Source organism: Cydia strobilella, chromosome 10 (assembly GCF_947568885.1).
Source record: "Cydia strobilella chromosome 10, ilCydStro3.1, whole genome shotgun sequence".
Lineage (NCBI taxonomy): Eukaryota > Metazoa > Arthropoda > Insecta > Lepidoptera > Tortricidae > Cydia > Cydia strobilella.
Genome location: NC_086050.1, coordinates 13,659,021 through 13,678,729, shown reverse-complemented (window position 1 = coordinate 13,678,729; position 19,709 = coordinate 13,659,021). Strand labels below are relative to the sequence as shown.

Sequence of the window (19,709 nt, the reverse complement as noted above, 5' to 3'; positions counted from 1 at the left end):
GTAGAATATAGTAAATATAAAGAGCTTAATTAACATGTAATTTTTATGTAAACATTAGTTGTTATTTTTATGTAAAAAAAAATTTAATAAAGAAAGTTATTGGGGGCAGGTTTCTGTGCCAAGCTGGAAGAAAATATAAATACTTAATGAGTATATGCCTGAGAACAGCATATTAGAAAATCTCTAGTGTGGGGATTGATGTTTTGGTTTATTTCTCTATTTTAGTAATAATTCGGATTTATAAAAACAAATTGACATATTTTGTGGAGATTTTTTTCAAAATATATTATTTGTAACATAGGTAATCACATCTCAAAAAATCTCTAATGTGAGAATTAATGTAGATTTCTCATACATTTTGAACTGTGCGGACCGGCCTATTTCCGTATTCCGATGAAGCTTAAATTTTGCATACGTATGTAAATCGGATGACATTGCAATATTATGGTGACATGGAGGTGATCTGATGATGGAGACAGGAGGTGGCCATAGTAACTCTGTAATTAAACAACGTAACCTTATTGTTTTGAGTTTTTTAGAACTGTCTCGATGAGTCATGGATGTAAGTAAAGGGAGGTAGATATGACACCAGGCGCTCGATCGTGAGCCATCAAATATAGGTTCCGGAACCTATATTGAGCAAGTCGTACGGCTACGCCAATGTGTCAAGATTGTCACAACCATGTACTAAATACAAGGGCCTGACACTCTTTGATAGAGAAAGATAGTCTTATTGCGATTCCTATAAGAGGAAAGAGAAAATATTAGTGCCATGCTTTGTCCTTATCACCGACCGGGTTTTTTTTCATGGTCGGGTTATGGCAGCATAGATAGGCGATGGCGAAATACCGAAATTTATTACCGAAATAAAAGCATGTACCAAAAATGATTTTTTTGCCAAAAATGTATTGTTTTATATAACAACGCGGTACCTTTGCACCTAAATGAAATATGCGGGTTAATGAGTAATAAATAATAGACCTTTTATTTGACTAGCTTCGACCCGCGACTTTGTCTGTGTAAATAGTTTAAGATCTTTACCCGACTTCTTCATTTTTCAACCCTCTCAATTTCGGGGTAAAAGTAGTCGAATTTTGGGATAAAAAGTAGGTATAAATCCTGTGTGTCTAATTTCATCTTAATCTATTCAGCTGTTTTTTCACGTGTTTCTCAAATATCTAGACGTGAATAACATGAGTAGGATAATCCAGTAATTCTACGAACCAAAAATACCCAACCCAAAATGCGATCGTCCTTACTCTACATTTCTATTGTGTTTCCTAAGAATTTTGATTTAATTTATAAGCAGTCTCGAACCCGATCCATCTTTTTCAGACCATCTAGCTTTAGCAAAAAGGATATCAAAGAAACCCGACTCTTCCAAAGGGCTTTGTTGACTGCAAATAGAATGCGATGCCGATTATGAAGGTGTATCAAACGAGTAATCCGACACGGACTAGAGCCCGACTACAGATGAGAGCCCTTGTCAGTGTTCCGTTGCAAAGAAACTAGCAATTTGTAGCGGATAAAGCCCCATTTACACAGCGGCGGGAGAATTGGCATGCAATATTCGATACATTGCTAGAGTCAAACCAAGAAAAGTCTGCAGAGATTTTGACAGCACACGCAGTGCAGGTTAAACGTCAAACTTCTATGAAATAATGACGTATAAATAACACTGGCACCGCGTGTGCTGTCAAACTCTGCAGACTTTTTTGGTCTAACTCTAACTACAGAGTACAATGAATAGGGAATATTACGCGAAACTCTGCGTAGGTGGCGCCACTACCACAATCTGAGGGTCTATCGCGAAACAAGAAAATCGAAATTTCGTTATCTAACATCTCCGCAATTAAGGAAAATTTATGTTAATAATAGAAAATGCAATGCTTTTAAAACAATATTCTTACTAAGCCCCGGTATCTAGTTCCCTCTGCAGTTAGAAAATGTACAGCATTAGTTTACTACCATGGTCCATGACCTAGCCCTAAGTGCATTTTATGAAACATTAAAAACACATTTAAGTTCGGCATACCGCGTGCAAATCAGCTGCTCCGGTGAATAAAAATGAGTTGTTTGAACTAATGCGACAGGCATTAGGCATTCATCCTGCACTCGCTTACGTGCACTACTGCGCGGACTACTTATTCACAAAGCTTAACGAGATATTGCTCCAATATATGAAGAATATTATAAGTAGAGTGATGCCACGACAAATATAAAAATATGGGTGAATACAACTGTAATTACGACTTATTTAAAATTATGTCCCACTTCTTAACTTAAGTTATACAAACCTACCGCCAAAAAACCGCTCCTATACAATCTAAGTTACACTCTCATTTTAAAACGACAGAAACTTGTAAAAGGCGGCTTCGTCATTCCGTAACCGGAATGACACAGGACTAGTAGACCGCGAGCCAGGCGTAAATTTTGTCAGTCATCGCCTCCCGGGTGAAAACTCGTATAGCGGTTAACGGCTATGTATGATGAACCCTCGTGAACGTCAGCTGCCGCTCCGTTGGTGGGTTGAGGAATGGCAGCCACCGAAACGCGTAACGCGGTCTTTCCATCGCGATACAACCGGCTGGCGATTTGTTTTATTAACAATACCAGCATCTAAACTATTATCTGACAAAGTATCAAACGGGAGGCGATGACGCAGATGAGTGAAAATAATTTTCTTTTTTACATGTTCATGTGACCAGCTGATGGTCTTTCCACAACGATACAATCGGCTGACGATTTTGTTTATTTACAATAGCATCTAAATTATCATCTGACAAAGTATCAAGCGGGAGGCGATGACTAAACTTTTTTTATAGACTTTATTTGCCGCCATTCCTCAACCCACCAACGGAGCGGCAGCTGGCGTTCACGAGGGTTCATCATACATAGCCGTTAACCACTATACGAGTTTTCGCCCGGGAGGCGATTGGTCATGGAAATCTGTTCCTGGCCCGCGGTCTATAGGGGCGTCGTCTATCTTGTAGATCGGTTTTGAGCGTGAGCGGCGTCACGTATTATACTCTCATAGTTTGTGATAACCTAATAAATTTTGGTTAAAATGGTGCTCTGGAGCAAAGCTTAGTAAAACACCAGAGCCTCTGGTGTTTTACTCTTACACTTGGTATGAACATTTACGTATGCGAAGTTAAAATTTAATATCAGTAGGTATCTGTTTTTTTTTTTGAAATATATATATTTCTCCTGATGTAAAAAAATCTAGGACAATAGGACCACGACTACTGAGCCAATTTATAATAACAAATTTTGGAGATACGATTGTTATTGTGACAACTTTGCCCATTTTTCCAGCTTCCACTTTTAGTTTGCTACTTGTGCAAAACATAGTAACTGTTAAAATTTGTGGAGACAAATAGGAGCATTCATCAAGTCAACTTAGAACTAAATGTGCACACTACCAGTTTTGATCTCTGGAACATGCTTCTTTTATTATAAGTATATGATTAAACTTGTTACTAAAATTTTCCTTGAAAGAGGTAAGTAAGTATTGTACTTACAAATGAAATCAATTGAGCTATTAACGCGATATTAAATTGCAATGTCAAGAATAAACTTTGAATTGTTTATTTATTTACCCATCCAGTTTATTTTGAAATAATCGTTTCCAATAAACAACATTAACAAAAAAGTCACAGTCGCGAGATATACATTTTTTTTAAAGTTTAATTATAAAAACCTTGATACAAATTAATCTACAATTAATTTTCATATAACAAACTACAAATTAAGAAAAATAAACGAATTTAACATTAAATAAAACTATGAAAACGGATTATATAGTAACTATCGCGGTAACCGAAGACAATATTATGAATTTAACATTGTTCAGAAATCTTACTAATTTATTGTGTACCTACTTTATCTAACAGATCAATAATTTTTTATCACAAAAACATGTAGGTAGACATGACATGTAGATTACCTACAGTTTTAACAATCGGTACTGAGATGGCAAGTAGTAGTCATTCCTTTTTCACAACCTGCGGAATCAGTTTGGACACTTTCTGAAGGTTTGTCAACCACCACTAGTATTTTACCGTTGTAAGACATTTTTAACCAACCATATTGATTTTTAACTTCACCCGCTTGATTTAAGTATACGGTGAGTTCTTTCGCCGTCGACTTCTGAATAGGTAAACGACCAAGCCATGTGGTCAACAAATTACCAATAAACAATTCTTCAGTTTTATTCTCGAAAATAACAGAGTATTGTCCCGGAGACATTTTATTTAGGCAGACAAAAAGCTTAGCTACAAAGTGGCTCTGATCTTGGATGTTTATTCTTATAGTGGTATCTAATTTTAACCCGCATTCTAGATTTCTATGCAAATCTTTTTGTTTAGGAGATTCCTTAACAAGGTCTTCCGAGAAAGTTAATAACTTTTCATATAAACTTTCAAATAGTGTACGATTGGTAGTTGATAATTTATGTTTTTTACAAATTTTTGTGTCAGGAACGTTGACTAATAACTTCACACTTCCTGAATCAGACTTCTTTAATAATGCTTTATGACAATTTGAGTTACAATTACTATCTTCATCAAAATCTATGACGAAGGTTCCTGATATGCTTCTAGACAAGTAAGTGGGGCATTCGTTTATGTCACCCAGAAACTCATTGACTATTTCCTTTTGCAATTTTTCAAATTCCTTTTCTAAAATAAATTCATAGTTCCCAGAGGGAGTTGCTCTTAGAAAAGTGTTTTTAGAATATTTTCCTTCCTTATTTTTTACTGTTACATGAAACAGTTTTTCTTGTGGTTTTAGGGTCTCAAAATTACTTCCTGAACACACATGAACGTCTTTCAATACCACATTAATTTCCCCTGCAGAACCTCTCTTTAACACCGCATTCGCATGTTTATTATTTTGAATAATCATCAACTTGAAACTTGAACTAGTTTTGTATAACGATACAGGATATTCTGTAATTGGGCTTGCAATTTCACCATAATCAGACAATCTTCTAACATCCAAAGTCATGTGTCCAGAATATGTTTTTATGAGTTCTGCATAAAAATCTGCTGATATTCCATTTTGACCCAAAACTGTTACCGGTAGAATCGTATTGTTATGATAGAACATTTTCTCGAATTCTGCTTCACATGGCAACAAGATTTCTGGTTGAAATTGCCGTTTTTTGTTCATTTTTCTGTCTGTAACTGTATATTTTTAGTTAATTACTGGGACGAATTATATAAATTTGTATATAAACGTGGGAGTACAAAAGAAGAACACAATAATGGTAATAATTACTAACATTAAATTTGTTAATTAAGGATTCATTTAATTATCTAGATTTTATTTATACGTACAGTATGAAGTAAAAATCAATATCAACATATCATATTAATTTAACCTTTTAGACGCCAATGACGGATATATCGGCACCGCAGGTCCAACGCCAAAGACAGATTAATCGGTCAAATACCACAGAGCAACAGACCTACGTGCATGTGCATAGTTTAATTTCAATTTTGACACTTCGGTGACGTGGCGTCCGAGTGACAGCTTTCGTGTTTGACATGGCGTCGAAAAGGTTAAACATCCCAATGCGTGTAAACTTATAAAATATTATTTAATCAAATAGGACATTATGAAAAATTAACTATAAGGCCCCATAATTTAAAGAAATAAGTACCAATTTGTTAATTTGTTGTTATTTTTTTATTAATTGTAGGTATAATTATAATTTCCTTATTGGTGAATTTGCTGACTACTTATAGAGAGATGCAGACCGTGTAGAAATTACTTTTACCTCAGGCTTTTACCATATGGGACGATACACTTCTTCGATCATTTCATTACGAAGATGATGGACACCTAAAATAACCAAAGATCTTACACAACATGTAACAAGTAAAATTTAATTGTACTCCCACGTATTTTTTCTCTACAACATATTAAAAGAATGAGTTCGTTGCATTTTTTGAACAAAAATTGGGTCAACAATAAGCTGCCTTATTATTAAGTATTATTTAAAGTGGACTTTAACAGAAATGGCACATAATGTAAACAAATATGACAGATTTTGTAAGCATTTGACATACCTATATGTAACCTAGCTAACATTTTCATGAAGGTTCTTTCGATTGAAATATTAATAATCAACATATAATTTCACTAAAAATTGAGATTAATTACGAAGTAATGAAGTTAAATTGGTGTTAGGCATGATGACAGTAATTAAAAGTCACTAAAATATTATATTTATTTAATGAGACTTCAGTCATAGAATACGTAAAACGCATTTTTTTTATATTTGGCGTCACTGGTAAATATTTTGTTAAAATAAAATTATTATTACAAAATACAGAAGTCCGTTGAATACGTTGATCACCAATCAGAGCGAATGACGTCACCTTCATGAAAACAAATATCCAAAGTACTGAAAGTACTAGGCTATTTTTTATTTACGATTCACGGATTCAATTTAGTTCAAACCGACTATTATCTAATAACTTGAGTCATGGAACAAGGATTTACTAAGGCAAACAGTATTACAGTACTAATTTGTCTAGAATCGATGTGAGGATGCTTGGAAAGTTTTTACAATAAAGCGAAGACTTTTGTTCATCAAAATACATGCACAAATTACTTACTAGGAGTTGTTATTACGATACGATACGATCATTTATTGATAAAAAATATTTTTATTGATGTGTTATTACACTGAGGTACCGCACAACATTTATACACTTTGATATTCATATTTAATACTCGTAATACGAAATAAACAAATTATAAAATAAGCGCTGGTGGCCTAGCGGTAAGAGCGTGCGACTTTCAATCCGGAGGTCGCGGGTTCAAACCCCGGCTCGTACCAATGAGTTTTTCGGAACTTATGTACGAAATATCATTTGATATTTACCAGTCGCTTTTCGGTGAAGGAAAACATCGTGAGGAAACCGGACTGATCCTAACAAGGCCTAGTTCCCCCTCTGGGTTGAAAAGTCAGATGGCAGTCGCTTTCGTAAAAACTAGTGCCTACGTCAATTCTTAGGATTAGTTGTCAAGCGGACCCCAGGCTCCCAGGAGCCGTGGTAAAATGCCGGGATAACGCGAGGAAGAAGGAAGAAGGAATACGAAATAAACAAATTATGTATTTAATAAGCTTCTAAGAATTCTAAGGAACGTCTAGTGCGTACGTTTTGTTTATATGACATTGACGTCACTAGGGACGCCATGACACAAGCGTTTTGGAGCGAATTTTAAATCAAATAACTAAAATGTAGTTTTTTCCTACCAAACCTTTATTACATGCAGAAATACATAGTAAATAATTTATGTTTTGTTAACATTACTTTTAGGACTGTTTTTCAAAATCTGTCATCATGCCTATTGTAAACAAACGTAACTGCTTACTGTGGGACTAGACTAGGTCGATCTGAGTAAAATTGTCCTATAATATTTATTTTCAACACGCTCAAAACGACGTATTTTTTCCACCGATTTTTGACTCATAATCCTAGATATTAAACACGCGTGCCCTTTCAGTGTATTATTCCACTCGTGCTTTTTCATTATATTACCTATGCGACTGAGTTAAGAAGGTAACTGATTGCTAATAATATGCATGGAAAGGGAGCCTTCTTTAATTGGTCGGATTGGCGGGCACCGGCGCGCCCGACCGCCTGCGCGGTGCGCGGCCCGGCCGGCCCACCCGCCGCCCGCGGCCGGGGCGAGGGGCGGCCGGCAGTATGACAAATGCAACACACAATACTAAGGGTCGGTTGCACCAAACTGTCTGTCGCCGTTTTACCGTTTGCTAAATTTTATTGTATGGAATGTTTCATAGTTCTCTGCTGCTTGACGTTAATCAGTCTGCTAACTGTGGTTGGTGCAGCTGGCCCTAACTGTTTTAACTATTAAAATTTGATTAATATGAAAGTTTCTTTTTTTTCTCGCAAGTGTGTTGAAAAACGTCGTATGAAACGCGTGTGCATTGATCATTACACACATCGGCTTTCTTATTGCGCGCTCGCGTACAGCTCGCGCGCACAATATCGTCTCGTGTGTAATAACCAACTTAGCACACTTGTATCATAATGTACTATTATTTATTACGTATTTATTTATTTCATCCGCAATTTCTATTGAGCTCCACTTTACATGTTTTGACGCGAATTTTGCTATATTGCACGACTGTCAGGCTTATTCTGATTTTAATAATAGGTTAAAAATTAGATCTGGAATAGATATGGATCTGATATGTCAGTATCAAGTCACGTTTTTGGTTATAGAAATGTCAGTTTTGACACTGTCTGATGAGATTCATATCTAATCCAGATCTAATTTCTAACTTGTTATTAATATCAGAATAGCCTGTGTGTCTCGGTGTTACTACTTACTTTCGCAACAATTGCAGGTATTATATACAGTACTGCAATCACACTGCATCTGGAAATTCATAGATATTATTTAAAAAATTGACAACAAAATAAACATCGGCTCTAAATATACATAAAAAATTCTTAACCAATTAAACTTAAACTAACCTGATCCATATCAGACGAAACTGGAATAATGGGAGTTTTCGTCTTGTAACCTTTGGTCCCTGCTATTACTCTGTTGTCGATGCAATCGCTACCCAGCGTACACTGGGCTGCTCTCATATTACTATTAAATGTGCATTTTTCGCCACAGCAAGGTTTGGGTTTGTAAGACTTCGCCACCGTTTTGGCTATATCGGACTTCGGGGCGTTGCCACACAAGGGACCGCACGGAGTACTATCCCTGTGAGGACAAATTGACAGCTGGCCCTGGGAAAAACAGGTTCTGTCATCAAGATCCATGAGAATTTTAAGTCACCAAATACCACGACTGGTGTGGTTTAAGGACACACTAATTTCCATATCAATGAGTTAATGGGAGTCTCGTGTCGACATTACCAACGATATCAACAATCAGTCATTTGTAAGGGAAAGCAATGGTTACATGAAAGAGCTCAGGTATATGCCTTGTCTATTTTCCGCAGTTCAATTAACGAACATTATATACATGTAACAACTTTAATATTGGAAACTGATTTATGTAGTAATCTTTGTCGTACCAATTTCCATTTGCTTAGAAAACTACATAAATCAGTTTTTCAGAATAAATAAATGAAAACTTATGTTGAATCAAGTACAATATATTATTTATAAGTACCTACTTATTTACATACGTTCCATTCCAAGTAACTAAGACACATGCAAATACAGCGACGCTTTAAGCGCACTTCCGTGAAAATAACTTAACAGCAAGTATGTAACAATTTATTTCCTGACTATGTTTTCAACAATAATTAGAGGCAACCTAATTCATTTCTTCTTCTTGATCCCAAAATAACTTGGAAAGCTTCAATAGTTTGATCCAACTTTTTTTGATTTAATTTAGATTCATTTTTGTCGCATATTTCATAGTTTTGAGAACATTCAAGCTTTTTATCCACAATTTGTGGTGCGGTGATCTGGGTGTTACAGCGCATTAGATTAGGTAGATTTTCCTTTTTTAGGTTCACTGAAATTGCCATTGACAACATCGAAAAACTTATCGAAGAAAAGCACGATACCTGCCGTGTCGCAACTTTATTCTGAAAGCTTTTTAATACCTGAAAATATATTAACAGTTAAGATGTTATCAAAAGTATAAAAAGGTTATTTTACAGCGAAACAGGACAAGTGTTGAGCATGCATTTTAAGGGTGTGCTATTGTCACATTTAATGTTAGGTAACAAGAAATCAGTGAATCGGGATATTATTCATGTAAAATGTCGACAAAGGTAACGTATTGTGGTTGGATTTTATCAGTAGATGTATGTCTTTCTAATTTTGGCAGGTTGTAGTTGATTTATCAGATTAGATAGATAGATAGATAGATAGCGTTTAGATAGATAGCGTTTATTCGTGGCAAAAAAGAGGAAAACACGTACATAGGAAACACAACATAAATAATATAAGCCACGAAATGATTAAGACCTACGCACGGAAAATAGTATCTTAATTATGATAATCAGAGCAACGTGTATGACGGGCCTTACGGGCACTAAGAATGGTGCTAGTTCAACGGCTGTTATTTGAAATGTTACAATGTTCCATGTTCCATCGCCAACATTTCATAAATATGCTTTACCCGAAGCCTCTATCAAAGCTTTTGATAAAGATGAAATAATAAATAAATGTTCAGGAGGTATATATATATTATAAACTCGAAAATTTACTTACCTTGCCCTTATACCGATGTACATACAAGAAGGTACACAGATTCGGCGCGGCCCGGCCGGCATTGCTTTTCATCTTGCCTGCGTTGGTTTGGTTGAATGAGTAAGAGCACAACTCAACACAACTTACAAGGTTGGTTGTGATATAAAGAAACGCTGTTTGTTAATATCTTAACATAAATCTGACCAAAAATATGTTTAAACGGAATTTATATTAAAAAACAACTTAGAAATAATTTCAAAATTTCCCGTCAAACCAAACGTCATTTGGTTTTTTTATTCGTCTAAATACGTCAGTCTGTCATTGTACGGTGTTTGCACTACATATTAAAAAAACTACTTTTACGTTTCAAATTTATTTTGTTTCCTAGTTCATTTGCAACGTAAGGTTAGTAACACTATCAAAACATTTTTTATTAAAATATGTTCTTCTAGATTTAATTAAATACGATTAAGTTACCTGCTTAAATATTTGTTTTGGTATATTTTGTTTTCTACTATCTACACACAAGAATGATATCTAGCCACACTCAGCCCTCCTTATGCTAAAGGCGGTATCTCAAAAACGAATGAACTGGAAATGGAACGTTATGATTCAAATTTAAGGTACTTATTTGCATGCAATCTTCAATTGAGATACCGCTTTTTAGCTCAGCAGGGCACCACGGCTGAGGAATATATGTCCAGCATAACCCAGAGATGGCATTATTATCAGCATTACATTACTCCTCTTCAGAGATACTATACCATGCATACTACCTTAGTATGCTGCGGTCAGTTACTAAAGCAATTTTTAACCGACTCCAATTTCAGGGAGTGGGTTCTGTTTTCAGTTGTGGCTATTTTTTTATTAAGAATATGAACTTACAATATCTTTTTTATCTTCTTCAAGTTGGCCACAAGGCTCTGGGTCAGAAGCAGGCTTTGGAGCCTTTTTCATACATATACAATTCTTAGGTCCTTTCGGGCAATTGCATTCATTAGAACCACCCCAGCGGACACAGGGCTCCTACAAAACCAAAGAAAAGCCGATAGATAAGCTGACAAAAGATGAAATAATGAAAAATATAAAAATACAACACCCCAATATTTCAGTTTTTTTAAGTCTCAGAATGAAAAAAATGGTACCATTCGAATTCTTAGATTTTGTTGAACAATGTATTAAGGCAACTATATCCATAAACGTAGTACGCCAAAAAAGCAAAATTTTCAATTTTTCTATACTATTAACTGCCTGTCAAATATAATCATTGAAAAAGTGACCTTGACATTTAAAACAATAGATTTAAATTCACACACACAGCATATCCGTGTCTAAGCTACGAGGGGTTTAGTTTAGACGGCTGTTAGACTCGGTGTGAAATCACGCCGTGGTACCAAATACCATAGAGTAACTTATACTAGAGCGGTACTGTCATAGTAAATTTTGTAACCCCAGTAAATTCACTGCCATCTGTCGACACACTTTAAAACTAAAAATAAATATTTATATAAATACGATAAAATGTACTTAAATATGGATAAATGATTTTTTTATTTGCATTAATTATTTTTATATGATTTTGACCCATGTTCTTTCACTGGTATGCGTTAAAATTATAAATAACAAACGAAACAGTCAACGCCCTCTATACGAGTGTAGGCCAAAACTAGTGGCGCCATCTGATCGAGAATCAAATTTTCGTGGATTTTCGAGGCACGTTTTTTCCTTAGACTATCCATCTATTACGGAGTTATATCTATCTTTGCAAATACTAAAGAGCGTTTCGCGCTTTAAGTCAAATGTCAGACTGACTCTCATTTCTGACATTCATATATTATAATATTGCTCTAATGCCATTTGTCCCACACTAGTATGTACAGTCACCTGCAAATGTTACTTTTCGAAGGCCGCAAAAATATGTGACACTGTTACGCTCTTATAGCTCTACAAATAAGATGGTGTCAGATATTTTTGCGGCCTTCGAAGAGTAACACATTATTGTGTGGGACAGTCAGCATAGCTATTAACTTCGAACCCCTGCATACACATTTGTATGCAAGGGTGATAATCTAATAGTTTTGCTTACTGTACATGGGGCAATAAGGGAGGTATGGACAAAATTGTTAACGAGAGTGTATAGAAACCAAGTTTACAATTTCAATGCCTCCCGTGTTACACCCAATATTGTTCAAAGCAGTTGCGAAGAAAAAAATGATTTAAGAGGGCTCTAAAGCAAAAATGGTAGTTTTTATATTAATTTTTTTTACAAGATTAATTAAGGGCAAATGTCTTGAAAATACCGTTCACGAAACGCGTGACTAAATTTTACTCAAAACTTTTAACCATTTTTAACAATCTTCTATTATACCATTTTGACACGGAACCCTCAAAACTTGCCTACTTGTCTATTACTTAATTGAAGGAAATGAGCCTAACCTTATCTATTTAATTCATGTAGTAGGTATATATGAATATGAGCGATATTTGTAAAATGAATACCTTTCTTGCATCAGTTCCTTTATCAGCTTTTTCTGGTTTTTTAGTTTTAACCATAGTCATACACTTCATCAGCTCTTTGTATGTGTCAGGATCCATCTATTAAAAATATTTTCATTAATAGTTATGATGTAACATTACGACACAAGTGCGAAAAATAGGGAATTCGCAACGAGTGGCGATAAATTAAAACACGACCGAAGGAAGTATAGCACAGGGTGTCGTGGAGCACCAGATGTACTGTAAAATAGAATAATATATTATGAAAAATCAATAATACTGTACTTACTTCGCATCGCGTTTTTACAGCACCCCCAATAATAGTCAAATTCAAATTAGTTTTCACTGTTGCTAAAATGAAATCCTGCAATTTTTTCCTAGTTGCGCAGTCCAACTTTCCATTAGTGCTATTTTTCAAGCATTGCAAAACTTGAGCTGCCACCACTTTACCAGGTCTAGTATTAATTTGCCTTTCTAATACTGTCTGCATATTGTCAAACACATTGTTCATAAACTGGGTCTTAATATGAACGCAGATACATGGCTTCGCAGGTCCATCACATGTGTTACCACTGTATGCACAAGATTCCATTTCTTCTTTACACCTAGGGCAGTCAGTACAATATTTTCTTAAATTATCTGTATCACATGATACGTGGCACTTGGTACACCTCAATTGGAATTTTTTAATGTCGCATTCACACGTTTCGATTTCCGATTTCAAAGACTGCTCCTTGTTTTTACATTTTTCACCACATTTGTCGCATGTTGTTTGAAGCAAATCTATTTCTTCCGCAAGAGCTTTGGTCTGCAATCATTAATCAAAAAATACAGGTCCGGTCGCCAAATACTTACATTTTTCTCACAGACCAGGTCAAAGTGAATGTAATGGACATAGAACTAAGAGCCTTTTGGTTACCTTTATCTGTAATCCCATTTAAACTTCCCAGACTTATTGTATTCATTATAGACGGTCAAATGTGCCGCTTAGCTCCAAAATTTAATATTAAATATATTTTTTCAATTTATTATACTGTGGTAGGTATGTTGAATTGTTGATATTGTTGATTTATATGCCGATTACTACTATTACATTGTAACACTTAAATGAGGTTGTGATTGAAAAAATTGTTGAAGCACAATTACCCAGTGGGGAGCAAAGTAAGCACATTTTACGGTATTAATAAACTTTACATTCTACAGACCTCTGCTCGGAGATCTTCATTTTCGAGCTTCTTTTTCAATAAAACTCTGCAAATCAGAGCTAATTCTTCTCTCGCTTCTTTAACACATTCGTCGCCCCTCTCAATTTTTTCTTTTTTTAATTGTTCTTCAGTTTTTTTCACAATTTGTAATTTTTTTGACTCATCTGTCAATTTCTTCATGCAATCCTAAAAACAAACAATAATCTCACACTTGTTCGTTTTACTTGAAACAGCTAAAATTACTTAATAACTTACATCATGGCACTTTCTTTTGGCTTCAAGAGTTTCCGATGAGGTCATTATGTCATTCGTATTTTTTGCAAGTTTTTTTTCTAAATCAGCCGTCTCCGCTTGTAGAGTTTTAAGATCATTTGTTTTCTTTCTGCATGTATCTTTCATTTCTTGTATACATTTATCTATTGTTGACATCTGGTCTTCAAGGTTTTTTTTATTTTTCTTCCACTTACTTGCACTCACTTCGACTTCGGTTAGCTGGTCGACGTAGGACAATAAATAAGTTTCAAATCAAGTACAAATTTAAGGCAGATTTCTAAATGTTTCCCATATAGTTTACAAGAATCAAATAACCCAAAAACAGAGCCTAACTAGTTTACTAATATCTAAATTTTCTAAATTATAAAAAACCGGACAAGTGCGAGTCGGACTCGCCCACCGAGGGTTGCGTATTTTTTAGTATTTGTTGTTGTAGCAGCAACAGAAATACAACATCTGGGAAAATTTCAACTGTTTAGCTATCACGGTGCATGAGATACAGCCTGGTGACAGACAGACAGATGGACAGACGGACAGACAGACAGACGGACAGTGGAGTCTTAGTAATAGGGTCCCGTTTTTACTCTTTGGGTACGGAGCCCTTAAAATGGCATTTAATATTATGTTTTCATATTACAATAATAGATTACCTCTTTTAGTAGTTCCTCTTGCCTTCTCTTTGACTGTTCCAGCTTCTGTTTGTATTCGTTCTCCATCGCCTTCCAAATGGCATCGGCCTCTTTCAATAGCTTAATTTCATCCTGTTCTCTTCGTTCTAACTGAGCGATTTGCACCTTCAATTGTTCTTGAACAGTCAAAAGCTCTGTTGCTTTCTCGTAACACTGTTTCTCCGCTGAAGCAGCCTAAATTAGATGATTTACATCATAAAGGACCATGGGCAACCTTGTATGGAGCCTGGTCTAAAAACCAACAGAAATGAGAGTTAGGTCATTAGATAGGTATTTCTATGTTCTTAATTTTGTTTTATGGGCACCAAGCGGAATTCCATTGTAGAACTGAGATATTGGTATTTTAGCCAAAATGTCGTCAACCTTATTACCTAGTCAATAGAGTCCTAGTAAGTAAATGAATTGCTGCAGGGTAGATGTTCGCGCACCATTCGCCGTGCTCGCCCAGCGGTGGACTCTATTGCCTAGGTAATAAGGGTGACAACATTTTGACTAAAATACCAATATCCCAGTTCTGCAATGGAATTCTGTTTGGTGCCCACAGAACAAAATGAAGTACTAAACTCTTAACTCTGTTGGTTTTTGGACCATTTTGACGCATAGTCCTTTTAAGTAATTATGTCATTGGACGCGCTGATTTTAGTCTGCCATGCTAAGGCTGTGACTCCGTTTTCCGATAACGCATAATTACGTAAATATACTTTTGCCAATGACATTCAAAATATATACAAGGGGAAAGCTTCCACGAGAAAAAAAACATCTAGTTTAAGTTATTTCGTTTTTATCGACCAGCTAGGCTAGCTTTCTTATTATCCATGTAAAACATGCCTTTAACTACGCTCGTTATTAGATGGGTATTCCACGGGAGGTAAAGTTTCTTAAGGTTTTTTTTATACTACGTCGGTGGCAAACAAGCATACGGCCTGTCTGATGTTAAGCTGTCTCTGTGGCCTACCCTAACACCGCACCCTCATTGAGCTCTGGCAACCTTACTCACCGGCAGGAACACAACACTATGAGTAGGGTCTAGTGTTATTTGGCTGTGGTTTTCTGTAAGGTGGAAGTACTTCCCCCGTTGGGTTCTGCTCTAGATCTGGAATGACATCCGCTGTGCTGTGCCGCCTGTGCCCTACCACCTACCACACAAAGCGAGATGACATTCACAGTGCCCTTACCTCTCTTTTGGACGTAGTTTAAGAACATACCCGGGTCCGAGGTTTAAGCAGTCCAGTGGCATTGAGGCTGTTCTACCTAAACTACGTGCGTATCATTACAAAGGCGGCCTTGCTTACTTAACGACTGCCGACTGTCCATGTTTGCCACCCAGCATCTTTCTTTGCTTGTTGACAATGATAATTGTCAAGTAGGTGAAATATAAACCAGTTGCCCTAACTAGCAATGGCAAGCAAGTAGCATTGGTGTCGTTAACACGGCATAGTACAAAAGCTTCCTAACCCAACATAAAAAATACATATATTGAATACATAGACATAGTTTACCAGCTTCATGTTTTCTAGCGCCTGCGAAAGAGGCGTCACTGGTTCAGTGCCACCTTTGGAACAGCAAGTCCCGCGAGGCGGAGTCTCCGGCTTAGGTTTTTTATCACAACAAGAAGTGCCTGACGCTTTGGATTCGAGATCGACGGTTTTTGCACAGGAACCCTTGCCACATGTTCTGTGTGGAAATAAAGTTTGCATATCTGTAACTAAATTCTTTTGCATAATTTATTTTATGGGTAGCGTGTTATTGCAAATTGCAATATCGCTGTTTGCCTTTCTTTCTAACAAATATGATTCTTAGTAGGCAAACAGCGAAATTGTAAATTGTACATTTTACATTTAAAACGCGACCAAGGTCTCGTATTTGTAAAAGTTCAAAACCATCATCATCATCCATCTAGCGTTATCACGGCACCCTTGGGGAGCCTAGAGTACCAACGCTCACTGACCTAATTCCAAGAACTATGACAAATACATAGCAACATTTATAAATACAATGATCTACATTATAATGATCTTTATAAAATACTACAATATAACAGAGATGTATAGTCTCTATGGTTAATAATACATTAAATTTAGAGATGTAGAAGGTCCCCAATGTCAGAGTACTAAAACTAATATGATTTGGAGATGACGCTCTCCAAGCGTCAAAATGAAATTATATTAAATAAATAAAACACATCATCATTATTATAAACTGAAATAGATATCATACACTAAAGAAAAAAATTACAGTCCACCGGTCCACCGGTGGCCGAGGCGGGAATCGAACCCCTTACGCGGCTAACGTCCTTCTTTAGTGTATGATATCTATTCCAGTTTATAATTTATATAATTAGTGTGACTACGTAAAAACACAAGTTCCCTAGTTGGATCATCACTATTATCTATTTGATTCTGACTGTACATATAGAGGACAACAATGTAGGTATGTGCATAAATTTTCACAATGAATATCGCATACGTAGGTATACATGTACATCGCACTTAAACTATCGTGAGACATATTTCAAAATATTTATCAGTACGGTTTTTACTCACTATTATTTTTAGTCGCTTTTGGCGACATGTTTCGGATTCTTTGGGAATCCATCCTCAGGCACGAGTGTCCGCGGCGGTTGTACGTCGTGCACTGCCCGCGCCGCCCGCCTCGTCGCTCGAGTGAAAATAATAGTGAGTAAAAACCGTACTGATATATACATGTACATGTATATTGTATAATGGTACTCGAACGTCTCCATGCTTGCGATCTACGTTGCATATATGGAAATTAACCACTTAATCATAAAACTTACACTTTTGAAGACTTTGGGTCGTTTTTACCCATTTGGTAGCACGAGATCTTCTGAGACCCAAATATGCCACTATTTCCTCCTTCTGACCTCTGCTGAATTGCATTCTGAAAAGAAAGCATAAATTTGAGGTACTTAGTAAAAACAAGAAAAATCGTAAAAAGGGGCTTAAACCTAATTTTTAATCAAAAATAAATTACCTACCTACATTCTAAAGGATTATTCCTCTGTTATTTCTCTAAAGTGGAAAATTGGAAACTGAACTTTTTCAGGCTAGTTTTAAATGTCATATGAAATTCGCAACTGTTTTAGTATCAATTCAACTAATTAAATATTAGGACAAAATATATATTACTACGTTTTATATGCCAAGCGAGAGTAAACCTCACCAAAAACATTAATCCTTTGTATGTTTTGGTACCTTGTGTCGGTTTCGTAACAGTAAAAAGCGAAATCAGAAGAAGCATGGCGGTGATCAAATCGATCGATTTGATCACCCGTATGGACTGGCCTTAAGAATAAAGTAAGTATGTTTTGTTACTTACTCGTATTTCGTATGTTCCTTGGTGAGCCTGTCATGTTATATCAAGTCATTTTGCACCGCCTACAATCTTTTTGCTTTGCCCTAAGGTTGACTGGTACAAGATACAAGATAGAGAATGCGTTATAGCATTAAGTTGGCCTTTTGTACACTAAGTTGTTATTTTGAGCAATAAAGAATAAATTAATAAATGTTGCTAATTAGCAAGGTTGCTAATATTATAAAAAACCCCAAACGAAACCTAAATAATGAACGGAAATAGTCACGTGACTTAGCATGTGCCATCTCGGTACATTTTCTTTATTCTAATTTAGACTGTTGTGAGACACATAAAATAATTACACACGACATGCGCGACATGTTTCGGAGAGCCTAGGTATCCGAAACATGTCGCGCGAGTGATTAAAAACAATTGAGTCTAAACCGTAAAATTATATAATGTTTTTTCTATTCGTTTAGAGTTTTTCGATGTACGTGTTTCGTAGTTTTTCGGCTTGGCCCCCTGGAATTTAATAGGTATTTACATGACCTTACATGAAGTGTTTACCTGCAAATCATAGACAGGATCTTCTTTTAGAATATTCCAAAACTTGCACATGAGTTTGAAACCGTAGTCATTGGACAGGTTTGTTTCCGAACTCAGGTCTTTAACCAGCGCGTCCATGGCTTGGTAGCGGCGCTCGAAACACTCTGGGACTTGCCGCATGGTTACCTGATACGTTCAACATAAATTTATGACTATAAAGGCTACGAGAGTAGGTTGATAAAAAACGAAAACGACAATTATGTTTCAAGATATTGATATAAATTCCTTCTGTATCGTAATTTGCAATCTTTCAGCTTTCTCAATTATTACCGTCCGTAGTTGGGTAGATGATTTCATACGAAGACGACAAAGTGTCAATGGCGTGTCCCAGGAGTTGGAGACCTAATGAGGTGTCTATCCCAGAAACGACCAAAAAAGTAAAAATATTCTATTAAAAGACCGTCGATTACTACCTAGGGAGACAGCAGAGATTGTAAACAGCTCGCCGGAATAAGTTTTCAATATTACAAGAGTATTTGTTAATAATAATAATTTTTAAGAAAAGAAAAACCGACTTCAATGGGGAATGCCGCTGAAAGTTTACTTATTATTTGATGGTACACTCTTAGATTCCAGACAATGAAATGAAAAAGACGGCATATTTTGCCTAATTATCCTAATCCATCTTTTGCCTAATTTTGCCTAATTATTATAATATTGCCTAATAATGTAGAAAAGGAGGTAAAACCACCCACTTTTCTAGTAGCATTTCGTTTTTGTAAGGGTCGCAGTTCTAACCTAACCTAACCTACTTTTCTGATAGCATTTCGTTTCTGTAAGGTTCACAGTTCTAACCTAACCTAACTCGCTTTTCTAGTAGCATTTCCGTGTCCGGGTCTGGGTCCGGATCCGAGTCCGGGTCCGTGTCCGGCTGTCCGGGTCCAAGTTTGGGTTAGAGTTCGGTCCGGGTACGG

The 19,709-nt window shown here is 36.1% G+C and overlaps 3 protein-coding genes across 3 annotated transcripts in view; 1 reads left to right on the top strand and 2 right to left on the bottom strand.

Annotated features, from left to right (window-relative positions):
• Positions 1-19,709, top strand: part of LOC134744616 (spondin-1-like) — a 313,657-nt gene that overhangs the window by 38,877 nt on the left and 255,071 nt on the right. The window lies entirely within an intron of this gene.
• Positions 3,957-8,424, bottom strand: LOC134744782 (uncharacterized). Its single transcript, XM_063678693.1, has 2 exons — positions 8,379-8,424; positions 3,957-5,189 (listed from the first exon to the last, which is right to left on the bottom strand). Exon 2 carries the CDS (start codon positions 5,173-5,175, stop codon positions 3,958-3,960), a length of 1,218 nt encoding a protein of 405 aa, XP_063534763.1. The 5' UTR covers positions 5,176-5,189; positions 8,379-8,424; the 3' UTR covers position 3,957.
• LOC134744952 (uncharacterized) lies at positions 8,211-18,915 on the bottom strand. The gene is made up of 11 exons (XM_063678899.1): positions 18,757-18,915; positions 17,672-17,775; positions 16,374-16,548; positions 14,836-15,048; positions 14,168-14,404; positions 13,913-14,098; positions 12,997-13,515; positions 12,711-12,806; positions 11,097-11,237; positions 8,526-8,789; positions 8,211-8,216 (listed from the first exon to the last, which is right to left on the bottom strand). The coding sequence occupies exons 1-11, from the start codon at positions 18,913-18,915 to the stop codon at positions 8,211-8,213; spliced, it is 2,100 nt and encodes a 699-aa protein (XP_063534969.1).

Bases quoted from the DNA above. Each gene is read 5' to 3' on its own strand.
- LOC134744782 (XM_063678693.1), bottom strand. From the start codon at position 5,175: ATGAACAAAAAACGGCAATTTCAACCAGAAATCTTGTTGCCATGTGAA.
- LOC134744952 (XM_063678899.1), bottom strand. From the start codon at position 18,915: ATGCGGCAAGTCCCAGAGTGTTTCGAGCGCCGCTACCAAGCCATGGAC. The intron at 15,049-16,373 runs GTAAACTATGTC...CATCTAATTTAG, and splicing joins CGCTAGAAAACATGAAGCTG to GCTGCTTCAGCGGAGAAACA. The intron at 14,405-14,835 runs GTAATCTATTAT...TACGTCGACCAG, and splicing joins AAGAGGAACTACTAAAAGAG to CTAACCGAAGTCGAAGTGAG.